At 33.1% G+C, this 22,903-nt stretch overlaps 1 protein-coding gene across 2 annotated transcripts in view; it reads right to left on the bottom strand.

The window, feature by feature from the left end:
* Positions 1–22,903, bottom strand: part of HERC2 (E3 ubiquitin-protein ligase HERC2) — a 599,575-nt gene that overhangs the window by 343,522 nt on the left and 233,150 nt on the right. For both annotated transcript variants that reach the window (XM_085808058.1, XM_085808057.1), the window contains exons 24-29: positions 16,604–16,695; positions 16,255–16,516; positions 6,991–7,213; positions 4,862–5,003; positions 368–563; positions 158–249 (exon numbers count right to left, since the gene is read on the bottom strand). In XM_085808058.1, the coding sequence (XP_085664184.1) occupies positions 158–249; positions 368–563; positions 4,862–5,003; positions 6,991–7,213; positions 16,255–16,516; positions 16,604–16,695 (1,007 nt within the window). The remainder of the gene's footprint in view (positions 1–157; positions 250–367; positions 564–4,861; positions 5,004–6,990; positions 7,214–16,254; positions 16,517–16,603; positions 16,696–22,903) is intronic.

The following is a 22,903-nucleotide window of genomic DNA, read 5'->3' on the forward strand; positions in this document are numbered from 1 at the left end:
ATGAAATCAGAGGAGAAGCAAGAACCAAGTAAGATGGAAAAACATTTATCTTATCATGTAAAACATTATAATGTTAATAGACTCTGTCATATATATATATAATTATAAATTAGAGTACACACAAACTACACTTTTTGGTAAATTTGATGATACTCACATGTAAATAGGCATTACCAGCACAGCCAAATTTATTATTGCCTGATTCCTGATCTTTTTCACTAAAAATGGAGTCATTTTTTCCTTTTGGCACTATATTTTAGAAAAAAATAAGGGGGCAAAAAGATATATCAAATGAAATACTGAAAATTACTACTCACCATTCCAAAGAACACTGAGAAAATAGGTTACAGAAGATAAACTATGTTACCTTTTGACATTCGTCGATTTTTAATTAACTTATGAACAGCATATTTCCATTTAGAAGCAGCTGTATAAAACCTTAATTTTGTAAGTGCCTCAACTTCAGGACTTCGAGCTGGACGTATTTCATAGAACAAGAATCTACACCTTTCAAATACAGGACTACAGACTTCTTTGTATGAGCTATTGATATCTTGACGTGCCTGAAATTTAAACACATAAACTTATGTTATTTCAGATTAAGTGTCATGCATTTACAAGACCCAACACAATTACACTATGAAAGCTCATAAATGATTTTTTTAATGAAAATCCTGTGCACTTCTTTAAGACAGAAATATATTTTTAATACAAAGATAATAAATATTTCAGCAAAAATGCCCACAGAATAAGTATATTAATTAAAAATAAATAAAATATAAATTAATTACAATACAATATAATTTTTATCAGTCATACTCAGGGTGATAAAATAATGGAAAAGGGGGAAATACTTCATGTAAAAAAGCATGAAATATTAAAATTTGCACTTAATTTACTTATTTGAAAAGTATCTTATGCATTAAACTTGTACTGCCTGTTCTTTTGTCCTCACCTGCAATAGCAGCAATACTCATATTTTAATAAACCTGTACACAAATTTCACAATTTACATATTGAAATTGCATATGATTTCCAATTTTTAAAACAGTTAAAGTTAGAATTAGTATGCATTTGATCAATAAAAATTGAAAGCTAACATATATACTTAAAAATTAAATGTACTATACAAACTTTATTTCTCATTATAGCATATGTAACCAGATAGCGAAGCCAAATTGGTAATATATGCCTCACTCCAAAAATAATAGATTTTATAATTCTGGATTCACACAATAATACTACTATATTTGTGTTTGCTTAATTTTTTTGTTGTATTCAAAATAATTTTCATTAATAATTCAACCTAATAATTTCAGCAAGCTATACTGTACATGAACCTTTTAAAGGACAGAAATGCAAGTTTAAGTTTTAAATACAGTAGAAAGTCCCAAGATCCAGACTCGTCAGATCTTCCACGATTCCGGGTTTGAGATTTTTCCGGATATTAGATCATTAGTTTACATCTAGTAAGATGGCATGTAAAAATTATAAAATTAAAAATATGAAATTATAATTTATGAAATAATGAAGCATTTATAATCAAAATTATAAATGCTTCAAAATTACAAAAAAAAAAAAAAAAAAAAAAAAAAAAAAAAAAGAAAAAGAAAGAAAGAAAAGAAGAAGAAATAAGAAAAAGAAAATCTGAAAGGTTTCAGATTTTAAATTACGTCCAAAGGAGCTTTCTGTGAAATTTTGTGGGTTACCTTTATTTATTAAATTTCACATTCATTGCACTTAAAACAAAAAGTTCAGTTCAAGAGCAATATTGAAAAATAATTTTAAATTGAGTATATCTTTAGAATTTCTGATACACAGTCTCACGAGCTGGATGTTATGTAATATATATAAATATGTTTATGTTTATAAATATGTTTCTCCTGTACAACGTTGCCATTGCTCGCTTTGAAATCCTTGAGTTTCTTAATAAAAAATTTGCTAAAGTTTTACAAAATATGAAATCGATAATAAAACAAATTCCAAATTTCAAATTTGGGCTTCAAGATGGCCATATTCGCAGTAGGGTTACGTCATTCAAAATTTGATGGCTCTAGGTACCGTTGTTTTATCAACATACATACATCGAAAAACATACATACATTTAGGCAGATTCTTTGTTAGTTAATTTCTTCAAATATAATACAGGACGATATTTGGTGGCAACAGTTTCAAAAGTGAAACGGGCAGTCAGAGTGATTCGACACAAAATCGCAAAGCCGAAAACAATATACCTCAGGGAATAATACCTCGGGGACAAAGCCCCTTTGGACTATATTTGCTTACTTTATTAGACATTTCTTTCAAAGACGTAATTTTTTATTCAGTTACATTGCTGAAGTCCTGTAATTGCTGTGTCAATAATTCCGACTAACTTGTCAATCAAAATCTTTTCATTTTTAATAAACTCTCTGTAACTTTCTTGACTATCGGTAGTGGTATTTTCTGGATCTAGAACCATACTACAGATTTTGTCATCCATTAACTGATTGATGACTGAGGAGCATTTTCATCAAAATGAAAAACTTTGTTTATATCGTCTTCATTTATTACTGCTTCTCCACAAGTTTTATTGCACGCGGGGGAAGCAAATGCACATGCGTAAGAAAAGCATACAAAAAATCAAGAAAAGTTGTTGGTGGCATTGAGGTGCAGATTTTAGATCATTCCGGATACTGGATATCCAGATCTCAGACTTTGTACTGTACTACACACATTCATAAACTAGAAATCAGCTGCAAATGATAGACTAGTCAGTTATTACAGTTTTAAACTGGAATAAATACAATGAATGATTAATGAAGCTGCTACTGTAGTACTTGACAACATTACTGATGCTCTTACTCAGGGTTTCTTAAATTTTTTTCAGTTGCGACACCTTTTTATCACTGAGATTTTTTCACGACCCCAAGATGCATAATATTTACGAAAATTTTGTGCCATAAACAGTGCGCAAATCCGACATACACGTGAGTGAACCTGTCAATTGTTTCACTTGTACTGCAATATGCAGTTTTAGGTCATTAACTTTAATTTCTAATTTTAAGACATAGAACAATGTGAAAATGTTAAATAAGAAACAGATGAAATGACAGTGCCACGTGGAATAAAAGTAAAATGAACGTTTATATTATAAAAAGAATGCATCTAAACGTTTTTGTTTTTTTTATTTTGTCTGTATTGTCTTTATCTATTTTCAGATACATTCTATAAAAATATTTGGTAATTGTAAAATTATTATAAGTTAAAGAAATATCAAAACTGCTAAAATTTTTGGCAACCCCCTGCTGCAGGTCCCACTATTCCATGGGGAATGTGACCCACAGTTTAAGAAACTCTGCTCCAACTGCTTCAGTAAGAGCTTAAGCAGTGTTATGGGAACTATCTAATCCTTGTTCATCTTCCGTATAACATTCAAACCTACTTCAACACCTTGATTTTCTTTTGTGTTTTTTTGCACAAAGAGAACTGGATTAGCAATGGAAATCAAATGTAAGAAGAAATGAGACTTATTTTCTTTTAGAATATAGACCAACATCCACAGCTGCTATATATGGGGTTAAATATATCCTTACGGGAATTCAACAACAAATATAACATTAAGCCTATGTAATGGCCAGTATGGACCAGCCTTGTAACAAAGCGTGGCTTCACTACAAGTTTCAGGTATTGCACTATTTATCTTCAACCAGGTGATATGGCAAAGTGTTTTAAAGTTTACAGTTATATGGAGTGTAACAAGAGTGTGGGAGTGGACTTTTGAAAGAGGATATATGGTCAGTGTTACAAGAATGTGAATGTTTGGTTACTCTCATTTTAATGCAAAATGGAATACTGGCTCATTTTTAAAGGTTACATGAGAACAGAATTATTCATACCAGATTAATTTATGATTGCGTCCTATATTCATGACCTTCCTTCCAACTATGGATTTTCACAAGAGATTCTGTTTAATCAATAAAGCATGTCATCCCTAACACAACTGAATGCCAGTGCATTGTAACAAATTTTCTACACAATTCTTCCTTCATGCTGTGTAATGCAGTTGAAAACACATGGTCTTATAATTTCAAGCAATAATAAATGACAAAAGATCACATACTGAGAATATAACATTCTTAACTTTATACTAGTTTTAAAATTTTGACCACCTCTTTTACACCTACCATTTTTTACAGCGCCACATGGCACTGATAGCATAAATTTGAACTGTTCCTTTTTCTTCATAAATTTCTTTCATGACAAGTTGAATAGCAAGTATACAACTTCACTCAAATCTAGGTCAATTAGAAATTCTCCATATGTCTATTTAATTCTAACAATATTGTACCAATTTATTAACAAAAAAATTACTTATTTTAGAAAGCATTCAAGATTTTCCAGAAAAAAAAACTAAACAGCTTATTTGAATTCAAATATTTTACATGGGGCCAAATTCTAACCTTCCACAAGTTCAGTAGAATGTTTTGATCTCTAAGTTAGCACTAGAACTTCTAGGCAATCGAAACACTAGAACTTCACTAAACTAGTGAACTAAAAGTTACCACTAGAACACTAGAACCACTAGAAACACTAGAACTAAAAGTTAACACTAGAACTTCTAGGCAATCAAAACTACTGGTTTCCACCCTAAGCAAAAATAACTGTACATAAATTGTTGGTAGTTCCAAAGTTAAACTTTGCAATTATATTGCAAATTCATCAATAATGAAAGCAAATAAACACAAAAATTTTACATCAGAAAGGTACTTTTTATTAGCTAGTACAAGAATTTAAATTTATACTATATCATTGTTATAAACAATATTTATAAGGAAACATACAAGTTCATAAAAATTCATCAAAACTTATCTTACAATACCTTTATCAAGCAGCATTTAGCTTGGTGAGTAATTCTAAATACATGCTCAATAGTCGGTGGCATCTGAGCAAAAACTCCTTCAGCAGCAGCTATGCAGAGCTCTCCAAGACCCAAATGTTTTAATAATAAAGCAATTAATAACCTAAAAAATTAACAACTTTAAGAAAAGTTCAATGCATACAATACATTTATTAACAAGCACTTTCTACAAAGGGGAAAAAACACTTGTGTGTAAAAGTATCTATTAACATGCTAAGTATGCCATGGAACTTTTGCCCATAGACCATAAAATTAAGCTTGTTTTCCATCCTTTTCCAATTTTTTCTTGAACTAAATAAAACTAAAAATATGATAAAGTACTCATTTTTAGCAAAATATTAAATTAGTCCAGATGAATGAATAAGACATGGCTATTGGTCCATGATTTTCAATAAATATTGGGTCATCTGGAAAGTTCTGCAATTTTATTATGATAAATAAAAATGAAAAAACACAAAAACGTAAAAAAAAAAATTCATTGAATTAGAATTACTAGAAGAAAATCTTCATTGAAAATTTGTTTTTTAAAAATGTCATTGGGTTTATTTGCGAAGAAGCTACCGAGCTGCTGTTTGACAGCCTCCAAACAAATTAACTCCAGGCTATTCCAAGAACTCTGAAATGACCTCAAGAGATGAAAATTTGTGGGAGTTAAGTCTCAGGAATAAGGAGGATGACATAAAATATCCCAGCCATATTCAACAAGTCTTTATTTTACATTCATCAAAATATGGTTCCGAGCATTATCATGATGGAGATTTGTCAATGCATCAATTTATGGTTTTAAAATTGCCATTTGGGAGCAGTATTTTTCTGAATTTATTGTCTGATTTGGTAGCAACAATTCATAGAATGTAATTTCTTTGTTGTCTTATCATATACAAAGCATGTGTTTTGGACAAGCAGCTCCAATCGTGATCTTACTAAAGGAGGTTCCTTTGGCTTACTCCAGGATCTTTCATACACACAATGGCCAATGAATTAGAAACCCAAGATTAATATTTTATTGGACCACTTTTCGCATGGATAACTGCTCTGATTCCTTTGGGCATTGAGTCTACATGCTTCTGGAGTGCATTTATGTCAAGAGAATACAATGCATTGGCTATACAGCTAATTAACATATGTTCGGATAGTGAGTTGTCACCTATTGTAATATATGATAACTGCATATTGCAAGCTGTATCTGCAAAGATTTTTAGCCACTCAAATTCAGCTGCTGTCAAATATTCTTAATTTGCATTCATGATTATCTTTTGGAAGCCAGTGAACGAAAAAAGCAAATATGGGGGGGGGGGGTCATTAAAATTAATTATACTATTTCTACAATGAAATTTTATACAGTCCCTTTGTCATCAATACTACATTTCAATAATTACATTTATTTCAAGACTGTTGACAACAAATATGAAAATAAATTGCAAATAAACACCTTTTTAAATCCTGACCAGTACTACTTTTAAACATCAATTCAAAATTTTAGTCCTTGAACTTAATAAAAATCTTCAAATTTACATTTTAAATAAGTAGAACTTTTCTCAGAAAATGATTCCTTGACCATTTTAGTGCATTGTGCAGAGTGCCCAAAGTTGAAAATTATGTTCACTTGCAAACTATGTACGAACTCTACTCATCCAAAAAGCTCAAAGTAGTTGCCAAAATTTTAATTTAAAAAAATATTACTTCAATCTTAAAGCAAGCTTTTTAACCACTTGCGCTAAAAAGACGTGCCACGCACGTCGAGATGCTTTTGTCTCAAACCACGAGAGACGTGAACACCACGTCGATAGGCATTTATCGCAAAAATGAAAATAAAGTGGTGCACATGTCGCGTAACAACGAGATTGTTTATTTCTCGAGTTACAGCTCTGGATTGCACTCGCAGACGCGGAGTGGTATAAATGAGACTCTTTACTGCTTGTTATATTGTAGTGCACGGCGCCGCAACCATGAAGTTTAGTCGTAGCACAAGTGGTTAAATCAAAATTTTACAGTGTATAGAAAATACTTCTGTAAGAAGAAAATTATTTAATACACAAATTATTTAATTTCAAAATGTGAATAAAACTTTCTAATGCAGTTTAACTTACCATCCCACTTCTTCCACAGGATGATCTATTGGAAAATTCAGATGGACTGTTATATGATGCGTGCGACTATACTCATGCACTAAATGTACAAAATTCTTCACAAGAGGCTCATTAAAGTGACCTTCTGCAATATTCTGTATGAAAGAATCAGACTGAGATGAGGAAAACTGAAGCTGTGGCATGCCTACTGTTGACTTGATATCAATTGGTGTTGACCCTGAAACTGAGAAATAAATAAATGGGATGAAATGCAAATGGGATGAAAACCTACCAAAGATTTCGCTACTTTAATAGGGATTTAACTTGTTGAGGTACCACCTGTGATTCTGACCACTTTTTGGTTATTGCTAAACTAATTTCTAAAATTTAAAATGCCCGAAAGATACAGGGAGAGAGGGGAAAAAAAAAAAAAAAAAAAATGTTTGACTGTGAAAAGCTGAAAAATGAGGCAATTGAACAAAATTTCCAGTCCTCACTCAGGGAAGAACTAAGATCTAAAAACATGGCCAAACTGGAAACCGTGGAAAATACACTGCTCGACACTGAAAATGCAACACCAAGAAGGAGTCGTCAGAAAGTGATGAAATTTGGAAAAAAGACAGAGACAGCAAGCAGCAATAAGTGATCTTTATTTCAAAATGATAGTCAGAATACAGAGCGAGTACGGCGTCAGCTCAGTAAGATGTAGGATCACAGCAGACAGCGATGCACGAAGAAACACGTCTAGGCATAGAGTCAATAAGAGTGTGGATGGTGTCCTGAGGGATGGCTCTCCATTCCCTTTTAACCATTTACCACAGTTCATCTTCTGAACGAGGCAGAGCAGAGTCTGTAAACGGTGTCTAATCACACCCCACACAAGTTTGATTGGTGACAGGTCAGGAGAGTACGGTGGCCAGGAAAGCATCTGTATACCTTGCAGAGCATGTTGGCAGATGAGAGCACTGTGTGGTCGGGTGTTATCCTGCTGAAAAATTGCAATAAGCCCCTGAAGGTAGGGGATTGCCACCGGCCACAGTAAATTATCCAAGTATCGTTGGGCCGTCATAGTGCCCCAAACATGATGTTTCACCATTCTGTCATCCACATCGCTCCAGTCAGGCACCATTCTAAACGTTGGCTTGTATGCTGTGGCGTCAATGGCAGTCTTCTTAATGGACGCCGTGAGTGCAGACCACGTTCAACCAATCGACGAAAAATGATTCTGGTCGACACGGGAACATCTAAGGTATCTTGCACATGCTGAAGAATCGTGGTACAAGTGACTAGCAGGACCACCACAGCTTGTCGGTGGATGCGTTGATCCATGCATGCTGACATCACTCTGGCTGCACCTGCACCCCTCCTTCTTCCCAAATTTCCTTGTTCCAACCATGTTTGCCATAGCCGATGCACCGTGCTCGCATCCATGTGGGTATCAGCAGCGTTTTGACGTAAGGACCAACCCGCCCTTCTCAGTCCGATCACCATACCCCTCGTAAAATCGTCTATCTGTTGGAAGTGCCTTCGTTGACGGCACTTCCAACAGATACACCACCTCATCGAATCAGTTTGGAAGCAAGAGGTTTTATCCGAAGATTAGAAACTGAGCATCATCTGTCCTATACACAAAACAGGAGACATTTTGGAATGTACCAACTACATGGGAATCTCTGTGTTTTCTACAAACTATTTTCCAATATACTTTTTAGTAGACTAGTAACTTATACAGAAAATATTTTAGGTGATTACCAATGTGGTTTCCGCAAGGGAAGACCTAGAGCAGAACAAATCTTTAACATTAGGCAAATTTTGGAAAAAACTAATGAATATGGCATCGCAACACACCACCTTTTTATTGAGTTTAAGACTGCCTATGATTCAGTAAACAAAAAATATTTAATTGAAACTATGTGAGAATTTGCAATACCTGAAAAACTTATAAATTTGGTCACCATTACTCTTAATGAGAAAAAACTGAGGGTTAAAATCCAGAATAATCTTTCTAAGCCTATTGTTGTTTCAAATGGGCTCAGACAGGGCAATGCACTGGCCTGCTTGCTTTTTAACCTTGCCCTCCAAAAAATCATAAAAGACTCCAACATTAATACTCGTGGAACTATCTTTAACAAGTCTGTTCAGATTTTTGAATTTGCTGACGATATTGATAGTCGCACACACTCCTGAGTCACTTAGAGAGGCTTTTACATCTCTAGAGGCTGCAGCCAGCAAAATAAATCTAGCAATCAACCAAACTAAAACTAAATACATCGCATGTGGTAATAACAGCAGCCCCTATTTTGAAATTGGGAATTACAAATTTAAAACTGTTAGCAAATTTAAATATTGAGGATCAGAAGTTAATACTCTCAATGATTTAATGTCCGAGATCCGTAGTAGAATCAAAGATGCTAACCGATGTTTTTTCGGTCTAAAAAAAATACTTGAAGTCTAACTTCACTAGCAGAAAAACGAAGATTTTAATTTAGAAAAGCTTAATCAGACCCATTCTTACATACTCTACTGAGACCTGGGCAACAAGAGAAAAAGCTAAAAGTATCATTTCTGTCTTTGAAAGAAAAATTTTGAGATGTATTTATGGTGGCATAAAATGTAACAATAACTTTAGAAGAACTAACTCTGATCCCTATAAATCCTTTAAAGAAATAAATATAGTAAAATAAATAGGGATTCAGAGAATTAAATGGGCAGGACATCTGTGCAGAATGGATGAAAATAGAGTAACTAAAAAGATCTCGGCCAGACTATTCGGCACCCGAAAAAGAGGGAGGCCTAAACTTAGGTGGCTCGACTGTTTGGAAACAGACTTAAGAATTTTAAAAATAACCAAGTGGATGTCCATGGCCAGGAATAGAAGAGCTTGGAATTCGATTCTGAGGAAGGCAATGGCTCATCCTGGGCTTTCCTGGACGTTGATGAAGAAGAAGTTAGTAAATAAGGCCAGAATTACATTAGTTGTGTTATTCATTGTACTTATGTTCATTTTGGTTGTACTCACATTCTATGCTTACGACTGCGTCCTTAATTTTAAAAAAAATTTCACATATACTTAAAGCTTATCTGAACATCACATTAGTTGTTATTATTTCTAACAGTACAAAATTTTATTTTTTGGCCTATAAATATTACTTACAAAATCTATTTTTTGCATATGGAAAGACATTTTAGTTAATTTCTCGTCATCACATTCAGCACTTTGCAACACAGTTAGCTAATATCGGTAATCAACACCAAGTGCAATGTTAATATAAAAGATTACTGTGCTCTTTGATATTCAGATACTAATATAACAACAAATTGTTTAGGCATCACTGCATAAGTCATTTCTCAAGGTGGTATGAGTTAATGGTGATGAGGTGATGAAAGTAAAAAATAAGAAATAATGAATTGCTATGTTGATGTCAAGGATATGAGTTATTTAGTAGGTTAAATTGAATGAGATTTCAATGCTTAATGCTTTGGTTTGAGATGTATGGCAAACAAAAAGGCAATTACAAAGCCAAACTATTGCCATACAGATTGATGCTAACAAATGAATGTTTCTTCACTGTAGAGGTATTTTATTTAGCGCCCAAGTGAAATTACAGATAAGGAGTATCCATATTTTATTATAAAAAAATATCAAATGCACATGCTTAAAGTGCACACACACTTTTTTTTTTTTTTTTTTTTTTAAGAAAACGTTTGCTGGAGATTTGGATTTTTGTTCATTTTAAATATTGAACATCCAGAATTTGGGCTTTGTATCGTATATATATTCTTTCCTATTACAAGCCATTTAAAATTATTTTCAAGCCCACAGAAAATTATCAGTGCACAAGTTCTAAATGATAAATACCAGCAATGGTAAAAAAATGTATGATCTGTTACCAAATTTATCTGTTTGATTATTATTTATCTACTGTGATGCAGTGCAGGATTTACATATAATGCCTATCATAATTGCAAAAATGGAATTTAATAAAAATCACTTCTCCACAATTACCATGATTCAGCAGTCCATGCTTACGATTATAAAATTCAACCACACACATAAATTAGTTTTACAAATGCTTTAGTCCATTTTCATGATCAGTGTTGCACAATTATTTTACTGTTAATCATGCAAACAGGCTAACATCACACTCTGAACAAGCACACTTAAAAGTTTATCTGTCAAATTCCCAGTTTTCTGACCCAAGCTATCTATCTCCATTGCAACTTAAGATATCAACATTTTTACACATATCAAGGTCCAATAACTTACTTTATCAGCTCAATATTATTATAATGAAAGGAGGCTTAGCACACCTAGATTGGTGTTCTTAAAAAGCTGTCAAAATTAAATTATTCTTGTAACAAACTTGCAATAAAATCATTTTTAACTCTCAAAATTAATTTGTAGATATCTTTGTAGTAACAACAATAATGAAGTTTCATTCCCTAAGAAGTACCAATTCCAGAGATAACAGATGTTTAACACAAATGATGAATCTGATCATACACACATATATAATTTATTTACATAACTCATACAGTACTTCACAAAAAGAATCGCTAGGTACATGTTTTCGAATTATTAGGCCTAAACCTTCATTCCTTCATTCTTTGCACCAAGAAATCCAACATAAGAGAATGCTTGAAGCATGACCTAATGACTAGCACTATCACCATGTAATGACTATTAAAATAGCATTTAATAAAAGACACACACCATCTACCATTTTTTATCCTTACACTCTCCTTTCCCATGAGTTCACTTTTTTTTTCACCCAAAAACCAAAGGAGTCGCCAAAACTTTTAGTATAATGCAAAATGTAAACATTATAAAATTCCAGTCACATTTTAAAGTACACATTTTAGAGGTCTGGAACTATTATTAACCATTAAAATCATCAAATTTAAATTTCCAGCTTTAGTAACTGTAATTATAAAAATGTCTTTTGAATTTATGCTGACTGCTAGTGAGTTAGAAAAATGATTAAATATGCAAATTTATTATCCATATGCTGCTCTAATTCCAATGACCTATAAATAATATACTTACTCAATTACAACAAAATCGTTCAAAGTATTGGTCTTGATAAATAATTTCCAAATCATAACTAGGCTGAGAAATAATAGTTAGTAGTATTAACATTCATTTATTCAAAAAATGTTTTATTTTCATGACCACTTACTGTGTCATCATAAAATTTGCAAGTACTTGTTGTTCAATAATATATGTCTTCTGCATCAAAAGTAATCATTTTTTATCTGACATACTGGAATTTTGTTTTAGAAATACGATTACAAATCCATGAATAAAATAATAATTTTAAAAATTCATTAAGAAACTGTATCTATGTCAACTGACTTCCTATAAAACAGAATTAAATAATGATGAAAAAGTTTATTGACAAACATTCATTTACGGAAACAAATAATGTATATGTATATGTATATGAAGACTGCTCTCAGATCAATCTTAGGTAGGTTAACTGTTCAACAACAGAAACCTGAGTTTAAAAATATTAAATTAAATTTACATTAAGTTCAGCAATTATAAACAACATTAATCCTCTGACTGGCATGAAGTTTCACTAAGAAAGCCGACATTTCTCTCAACCACCATCAGAAAGAGTTTTTTTTAAAAATTTTTTATACTAAAATGCCTCTGGTACTTTGCACTTCAATTTATGTACTTTTAATATATTGCCTTAATTTCTTGGGCATATTTCAAGATGCATTTATACATATATATAGTCTTAAGGATGTTACAAAAGTATTTTAGGCTATATATATGGCCTTGCTGATCAAAGGTTTAAAAATATCAATAACATAAATTAATAATTAGGTGATCTAGATTAAATATTAACACACATGTAGCCCATGGTTAGTTATTCACTTTCATAGTCGAGGACTGAGTTTCTTGCTAGATATATGCTTTTACAATTTCCCTCTTATTAGAAATTTTTAACATTATGTGTTCTTGCTCTGTATGAGACACATTTAAGAATGAACAGGACATAGGCTTTCAGTTTTTCCTTTATAATTTTTCAATATACCTGCTGAAACTTTAGTTGGTGATCTTAAAAGTGATTAATAAGCTGTAATGCTGTTGACATGAACTGACACAGGTCGTAATGTTTTGACTTTAGAATTTAATCCTTATATCGAGTCAGAAAATGTCAGCCTAAGCTCTCAGCTTTGGCATTTGCCTTTAAACTGGAATTTGGGGGGGGGGATTATCTTGCTACTGGTTTCTGCAATCTGATTTGCATATAGATGAAAATAAGGTACTGAGGGGGGGGGAAGCACTGAATTTTCAGGCAGTAAGCATACACAGATTTAATAATCCAACAAAAAATCTTATACATGCAGATCCTGTTTAATCAGATATATCACACAATTATTATTATTTATAATTAAAAAGTAATCAATGTTCTTGTTACTAGTAGGCACTTAAAATGCAATTAGAAATGTTCTGCAGCTATATTTAGCCAAAAAAAATGAAATTAATGTCATATTGCTATTGATAATTATTCATTTATTATCCTGAAATTAAATTGAAATTAGTAAGAACAAAAAATGATTTTGAAGTATCTACCAAACTTAAAAATGTAATAAAATCAGATATAGTTTTAATGCCACTAGTTATAGTACTAAAAACAAAATTTGCTGATTTCAAAAATGTACCATAAAATTACTACCCTTGCCATCCAACTATTTTTTTACTTCAGATTTATGTAAATTTAAAAGTGATGGAAAATTTATCTCTCTTGTTTTGCAACAAATCTTTGTTTAATATCATATATCGTCACCTCTGATAGAAATGTAAACTTCATATCTTCATTTTACAGAATTTTTCAAACTGTTGATCAAGTCTTATGAAACTGCATATAACTCTTCTGAAAGCAAATTTTCAAGATCCTGTAGGATCTGTGAAAGCAGTATCTTATACATACTTAATCAAGTTCAAGACTCGTGAGTGAGTTGCCTAATACATTTGAGTGAAATCTGTTTTCAAGTATTCTGACAAAATATGTTCGATGTGGACACGCAGTATCATTCATCGGCTATATAGCAGATGAATGATATACAGCCCTGTTATAATGAATAACATATAGCTGCCACTCAAACAGGAGAATGAAATTCCCTGACTTTTCCAGGTATGTTTCGAGAAAATTCCAGTCTATCCGCGTAATGTACGTTGGATGTGCTGAGAGGTAAATTAATTATGGTATTACTTGTACTGTGTAGCAAATTCATTTAATTATTCAATAAATCCCAAAGGACATTTATTCTTAATTATTCTTGATACACTTTGTTTGATAATTTTGTTTACTTTTCCACTTAAGAAACTTAATACAATTTAAGATATATACATTAGATAACAATTGTATGTTTTATTTAATTATTACTCCTGATCATCACCAGTTCAACATGAGGCTAATCCGGTTCTTATAAATCAGAACGCAATGCTAAAAGTTAGGTTAGATTTTAGGTAAATTTAATTTTTGTGAGGTGGCTTCTTAAAAGGCACCTTAACACTTGAAAACACAAATATAATTATAATAGGAGTTGTTTTCTCCACTGAAGATTGAGATTAGAATCTCCCCAATCTGGAATAAAATAAGGCTTTTTTTGAAGACATTCTGCAGCTAAATGAAAGAAAGAAATCTATTTAATGATATTTTTTTACTAAATTGAGGTATTTTATATTTATTTCGCAGCATACACAAGGAAAAAATATGTGCATTAAATTTCGTGATGTCATCATACTGCTAGAATTAATTTCAGGATTATGCCAGAGAAAATTTCCTGAAATTTGGAAATATTATTTACTAATGATAAATAAATTTAGAGGAACGAAGCAACATTAAATGATATGAATAACATAAAAATAAAGATAATTACTTAAAAATTGAATTAGAATAATCAACGATATTTTAGCGAATAGTTACATTACATGGTTAGCCTAGATGACTGATTACTATTTTTTTTATTTTACTGCAAAATGACAAGGTATTTATTAAAAAGAAAAGAAAAAGATTTTGCGGTAAAATCCTAGTATACTGTACGGCCTTTGCACGATTTTGAAAATTGTCGCCAAGAACAAAATGACTCGTTTACTGCTCATCATCATGTCGGCAAATCCCGCTGTACCATACATGGAGATTATTCTAACCAAAGAACGTCTATGTAAAGAAGAAAAGGTTCCATACACGTAAATGCTGTTACGTGGCTAGAAAGTGGAGGGAAAATTTGCCAAGGTATTTGGTGACGGAAACTGGCGGCCAGAATTTCCCTCTCCGCGATGTGTACAGGAAATTGAGAAACACGTGTTAAGAAGAAACGTTCTTTGACAAAAAAGAAAACTACGAAAATCCATTTTTAAATTATTGCGAAAAATACAAGAAGAAACGTTTTATCAAAGAACGTTTTTTCTTGGATTTTTCGCAATAATTTTAAAAACGGATTTTCGTAGTCCCCCCCCCTCAAAATAACTAATCAATGAATTAATTTACTTGCACCAAAAATATTTTCTTTTTCTTTAGAGTTTAAAGAAATTTTAAATGATATTCATTTTATGAACTCTTGATAACGTGACCTTCGAACTTCGACACTGGTTTCGAGCTTTGGCGACAGATATATCTCGCATGCACAGCTGTTTCCGTCTATGATGGAACGGAGCCACATCTGTTGCAGAGAGGTTTTCTTTCTTTACAATACATATTTTTTTATTCTAACCTTCATGGTACTGTATACTAGGATTAAACCCATTTTGTTTTATATGAGAACAGGTACTTTCTTTAGTTCATGCACTGCACATGCGATTCTCGAGGTTACTGGAAACCAAAAGTTGCGGGAAACTTGATTTGCCTTTCTAAAAGACAATCAAATTCAAGCTGTGAAAATTGGCTCTATGCCAGCTGCCCGAATGACACTCACATGATACACAATTCACCAAAAAGTGATCTCTTCCGACGTCAGCGCAAAACTCGCCTTTTTTGGCGGGATCGTCGTATGAAATTCCCCGACTTTTCCAGATTTTGACTAAAACACTTAAATTCCCTGACTTTTCCCTGAATTTTTTGGTCAATTTCCGAATTCCCTGACTTTTTCCGGTTTTCCAGGTAGCGTGGCAACCCTGATTCCAAGACATTATCCAAACATTTGCAACTGGTTAGAGAATCTCCATATATACAGCTTGATGCAACTCTCTTTGAGGATTTGAGAATTTTTAAGGATGGATAAATGAGTAAAATTACAAACCTTAAATATCAAATACAAATTACGAACCTGGAGATGCAGCTGTAGAAGCACTACGGGCTTCACCCTTTTCTTCTTCAAATGGATTTGGAGGCTGTGATACCTGAAGGCCCCCTAACATCACAGATGAAGAAAGCCACTGAGAATATTCAGTTTCACAGGCATTCATAGGAGGGCCCACAACTTCATTACGGGAACTCAACCCCAAAAGGTAAGCTAAAGTTCGTTGAGTGTCTATCATTACTGAAGTATAGTTTGATGGATCAGCTCGCTGAGTAAGCTCTAAATCAGGCTACAAAATATGATAATTATGAATAACAAATATCTATAAAATCATTCGAGAAGTTTCTATTAAGGATAAATGAAATTAATCACATACATCACAATAATTTCCAATAAAAAACGTCTGAAGTAGTTTTCTAGCATCATCAGTGTGATTTGCATTTTCAAACGCACCAGTAGCATCTTTTCCTACAGAAAAGAAGCAAATTTCACATTTTAAAATTCTTTTAACTTTCTGAATAAATAAGTCTAAAATGATACAGTTAATTTTCAAAAAAAAAAAAAAAAATCACTTCTATGCACTCTGATATAATTTTCTAAACTTGAGATTTAGGCAGGGATCCCAATATACTTTCCCAGCTCAATAATTTTGAATGTTGGTGAAACACATAGTTATTTTGTTAGTTGTGATGATATTAATATGGTAACTATATAGAAGTACTGAAACAAAATATGAAGAATAAGTATATTTAGCTGTCAGCATTTTTTTATCATTATAAACATGTCTATAATTTAATTAAAAAAATATGAAAATCAAATAATGTAGTTTTATTATATAAATCTACTAAGCAAGTTGAGAGAATCCTTAATTCTAATTCAAAAAATGTTCTTTCTAGAACAATAATAAACTGAAATTTAATACTGTGGCCACTCACAAATTATATTAATAAAATACTATTTCTGTTTACATAAAGCTAATGTCATGTTAAAATAAATACTTAAAAAGCAGATGATAATATACTCCTACCTTCTGATCATACACTGTAACCACAACATCATACATTATGTTTTATATCATACTGAACACAAATGCATAATGTATGGCAACATATAATTAAAAAGCAGACATGAAATTAGAACAAATGATTCAAAAACTCTTTCAAAAGACAAAAATTCAAAGAGCACATACGATAAATAATCTTATGTTCCCCTTTTACAAATCTACTTTGTCAGAAACTTTTATCTGTCTACCTGATTTAGATATTTGCCTTTCAAATTTTAGGACACTTCCCTTCTGAACTAAGTCCTTATTATCAATACAATTAACTTTTCTGCTTTTAGGATGTCATCTGTGAATGAAACCTCTAAAGGGTGCATATTTTGAGTCAGACAAAGTAATTCCAAATGAGACATTCATTATTTTTACAACTTGAACCCGTTCATCCTTCCAGCAATGTGTTCTGTTATTAATCTCAGTGGCCAGTTGATTCATTTACTATTGTCTATTCCAATTAGTACTATATCTCCAACAGCTACTTTAGGAACATCTTCACTTTTTGCTCTTTGAACAAGAAGACCTAGCTATTTACTTCTGAATCATTTTCTTATATCTCTTTGCAGATTTTATCTACATTTTGATCCTTTGATTTCAGCTTTGATAGTTGCGAGCATTAACATTGGATATCTTATAGTAAAAAAGGTAATATAGGAACTAGTTATTTGTCTTTAGACTGGTAGGTGAGAGGTTGAGAATCCATTGACACTTCACAGTCAGACAAATTCTTCATTAAGCAATTCTGCTGAACTTAAGACCCTTTTCAGGATGTCCTTTATCATTCAAACCAACTGCCCCCACCAAACCACAGTTGGTCGGCTGAATTCTTAATCAATTCTGTTCATTGTACTATACGAGGGCTGTTCAGAAAGTATCGAGAAAGAATTTATTCTATTTATTCCACAAAACCCCTAGCGGTGGGACTGTGCATATCATGCACGCACATGTTTCACCTGCAGTGGCTAATCGCACCGACGGTGCGAATAGCTAACAGACTATTCACACCACCTATACATAGCTAACAGGCTATTCACATTCACGTTTGCGCATGTGCACAATCAGCTCAGGTACCAGCATTTTACGCCAATTTCTGTAAGACAGGCAGTAGCGAGAGCGAATGTTGTTAATAGCTCACCAGCAGGAGAATAATTTGAAAGTAATAATTATGAGTTACAAAGACGAGGTCAATCTATATACATGATAATGTTCAGGAAATGATTAGACAAAACAGGGATTTAATGATGGTTCTAATTGCAAGCGAGGACAAGTAATTAGTTAAAAAATCTTTAGTGTATTGACAAAAAGGCTACAGAAATTACTTAAATTCTTTTATTTAACAGAGGAATTTTTATGCAAACTTAGACACTATTATTATAGCATAGGACTGTCAGAATTTATTATTTATTATTCAATAAGAAAACTTACTGAAAATGATAATATTCTTATATATTCATCACTTTTTTAGTATACACACTGATAGGTTCAAATGTGATATTTGAAAATCAAAGTTATTTATGAAATAAAACCTTACAAAATCTGATACATCATTTGTGTGTGCAAATTTTTAAATCTAAATCTGTTACATTAAATTATTTCTGTCTTTTAAATTACATCCCATTATTTATTTCAATTTAATTGATTAATGTGTTTGTACTAATATCTCAACTTTCTTTGAAGCACTTTTTGTGTCCTGAAAATGCCAAGTATTTCCATAAAAAAAATAAGCAGGCACACGGAATAATTCATTTAATAGTTGATATAATCTCTTTTAACTTATTTCATGTCTAAATTTTCTACACAGAAATCCTCTGTCTAATTTTTAGTATCTTTTATTAGACGAAATTTTTCAAAGAGGAATGAATTAAAATCTTGATTGCGCAAACACATCTTTAGAGCTAAATGTATTTATTCTAAGAAGTACAAAAAATGTAAACAAGATTTTGTCCCCCCCCCCAAATCAGACATCTAAACTATTGAAACTGTTCAGGAAAAGGATAAACATTGTGAACATAAAAATCTGCTCTTTTTTATATATACTTTAATAAAAGGAAATGTGTTCCTTCTTTTTATAAGAAAAGGAACCCATTTTCCTTTCTAAACTTTTGAAAGTTGCCAATGCTTAAAAAATGATAAACTACGCCAAGGTAGAAACCCGCCTGTTTTTAAAAAATTCACAACAACAGTTTGCGTACGTAGAATTCGTTCCTTTCAATGGGGTTCAATTGACGGATCTGCAACTCAATGCGCATGCGTGGTTAATGTTGGTGCGAACAGCTTAAGCGGCTAATCGCACCGGTGGTGCGAATAGCATCGGCCTGTTTCACCTCCCTTCACAAAAACCGGCAGGTCTGTACAGCGCGCCATTGAGTCACACTGACTTCTTTTATGTGGAGTGTTTGCGCGCGTTCGTCGAAAGCAGAAAATGTCTCAAAACACGGAGCAGCGAATCGGTATCAATTTTTGCTTTAAGCTCAGTAAAACGGACACCGAAACCTACGAGATGATGAAAACAGCATTTGGAGATGAGGCAATGAGTTGTGCTCGGGTTTTCGAGTGGTTCCAGCGATTCAAGGAGGGTCAGAAATCAGTGGACAGTGATCCCCATTCTGGACGCCCGTCCACCTCTTTCAACGAGGACAAGATTGTACAAGTGCAGGCTGTGGTGCGCTCTGATCGTCGTTTAACAGTCTGGAAAATTGCACAGGAGTTTGGCGTTTGCATAAGATCACGTGATGAAATTTTGAGAAAGGACTTGAACATGCGCCGAGTGTCTGCAAAGCTTGTGTTGCGTCTCCTCACTGAAGATCAGCAATTCCAACGACTGGCAATCTCATCTGATTTGTTTCAAAGTGCAAGCGACGATCCGGAGTTCCTGAAGCTCATCATCACTGGAGACGAGTCATGGATTTACGGATATGATCCCGAAACAAAGCAGCAGTCGTAACAAAAGCCAAAGAAAGCATGGCAGGTGCGAAGCCAGATCAAAGTCATGTTGCTTGTGTTTTTCGATACAGATGGAATTGTTCATCATGAGTACGCTCCCCAGGGCCAGACAGTGAACAAAGAAATCTACTTGCATGTCATGAGGAGATTAAGAGAGGCTGTTTGCAGAAAACGACCGGTGTTGTGGGCGTCCTCTCGCTGGATGCTTCATCATGACGGAGCTCCATCACAGACCAGCAATCTTGTGCAGCAGTTCCTGGAAAAACACAAAACAATCTAAGTAGCATATCATCCCTACTCGACGGACAGGTCACCTCCAGATTTCTTCCTCTTTTCCGAGATCAAGAACACCTTAAAAGGACTCTGGTTTCAGGACATTGAGACCATAAAACAGAATTTGACGCAGCAGCTTCAGGACATCCCAAAGTCGGAGTTCTAGAAGTGTTTCGAGGACTGGAAACATCGTTGGGCCAAGTGCGTTACTGCCAATGGAGCATATTTCGAAGGAGATTGACTCAAAACCTGTTTTGCATAATAAATTCAATACTTTTTGAACAGCCCTCGTATTTTACAATTTTATTCCAATCCAAGAAATGAACTACGTTAGCAGCACTTATGAGAATGGAACTGCTGTTATAATAAATAGTGCAGTATCTTCCTCATCTACCAATAAATCTATGAAAAGCCATTAAAAATAGCTCAGTAGATGAACTGGCACAAGTTCTGAATGCATTGCCTAGTAAACAGCAGGGGTACCCATGCCTTCTGATTCCCTCCAAGACATAAAGCCGTAACCATGCTTTCCAATTCCCTTTAAGATATAAAAGTCCAGCTGAATCCACTCCTGTAATTTGAAAAACAGAACAAACACTCTTTTCTGGTAATGGTCTAGGATCAGAGTTTAGCTTCTTTAAAGTGAACTGCTTACAAATGGTGCACTTTGATATGATTTTGGATATTGTTTTTTTCTTAAAAATCCAAAACTTTTCACATAGTATATTCTACAAAATTTGAAGGCCACAACGCAAATTATTCTTCTGAAAATGTTCAATGAGCTTCAGCACAACTTCATGGTTTGAAGGTTATATGGTGTTTCTCCTGTATTCTTGGCATGCCTTCGTGGTGTGGTGGTCTGCACACTGGGCACGTATTCCAGAGCTCTGTGGTTTGATTCCCAGGGAAGGCGTTTCATATTTTTTATTCTGAATGTTTCCGAAAAATACCTAATGTCTCTACAGTAGCGCCCAAACTAAAAGGGTGTTGGATGATGATTCTCCTGACCCAGGATTTGGCGGTTAGGTCCCCTAAAAACTATTGACAGTATTATTTTCCTTTTATCTAGGTAAGTAGCCAAGCTTTTAAACCTTTTATCTTTTTCTCCTTTGAAAGGTCTCTTCTTGAATCATTTGCACTAATTTCATCTGTTTTTTGAAATTTAGAAGTGAGCTCTTCTATGGTTCTTTCTTCTTTACTGTAGAGACAATTATTTCTAAATCTTAAAATCCAACCCTCTAAATGAACTATTTATGAGTATTTAGAAAAGTATGAATAGATCCTGTTACACTGGAGAATATTTTTAATGTTAGCCAAAGATTCTGTAGATTTTAACTGCTTTTCCATTGCTTCTTCCTTAATGCCTTTATTCAAGATGCTTCCACAGGTCCAAAAATCTGCAGGTTTAGTACACCATTGTGGGTTGTTCTGGATTTAGCAAACAGCAATAAGAGTTTAGCAGAACTTTTCTCTTCTAATCTCAAAAATACCACAGCAATAATGCTGTGATATTTTTGTTTTATTGTTTGTGTTTCTATGATGCAGGCAAAGATGCCTATAAATGCATATAGGCATTTGCCTTTTGTAATTCTCAGTGTTTCAGAGCTTGCAAATAAGAGTTTGTAGTAGAGGAGTATCAGTTATAATTTTTGGTTGGATTGCACAGAAATTATTAATTTCAATAATTCCCTGACATATACATTCACCAAAACATACATACTGAACCGAGCATTTAGACTATCAAAGTCTTTACACAATTTGCTTCGGTTGGTGGGAAACTTTCCATTACTTCTCTTGCTCTGAAACCAATGACAGTTTTCTTGCATTAAATATTGAAATTTGTTTTCAGAAGCAGTATGTTAACTGGCTCCAAAAGAGTAGACATTTTTTTTAATCATTGTGAAACTAGCTGAACTATATTTTAAATTAATTTTTTCTTTGAACTAAAAACTTTCTTTGAACTTGGAACTTGGCTCAGAATCCAAGTCACCTTTAGTCTCATTTCTAATTATAATAAAGTTCTTTAAATCACAGATTTTTCTTGCTAAAGGCACTACTTCACCAATTTCTGCTGAAAGAAGTTTCAATCTTCTTTCCTGACATATTTCACTGATAAACACATTATTTAAACATTAATTGAACCTGTTGGTTAACTTTACAAAGTCCTATGGGGGGATGTAACATGTAAGATAACAATCTAAAAATTCACTGAATTTTCTGCTATTAAACTAGCTATTTATGAGCCTCAAGCTCCACAAAGGCTTTAATAAAGAAATATAACACATCAAAGATACTAAAAATAAAGATGTTTTTATTTAACAGCATATAACGCTACCAAGTTAGTTGAGAGAATCCCACATTCTAATACATGAATTTAAAGAACATTCTTTTCAGAATAATAAACTG

This window comes from Stegodyphus dumicola, chromosome X1 (genome assembly GCF_044657685.1).
Source record: "Stegodyphus dumicola isolate Sdum_Otavi_A_Nest chromosome X1, ASM4465768v1".
In the NCBI taxonomy this organism is placed as follows: Eukaryota; Metazoa; Arthropoda; class Arachnida; order Araneae; family Eresidae; genus Stegodyphus; species Stegodyphus dumicola.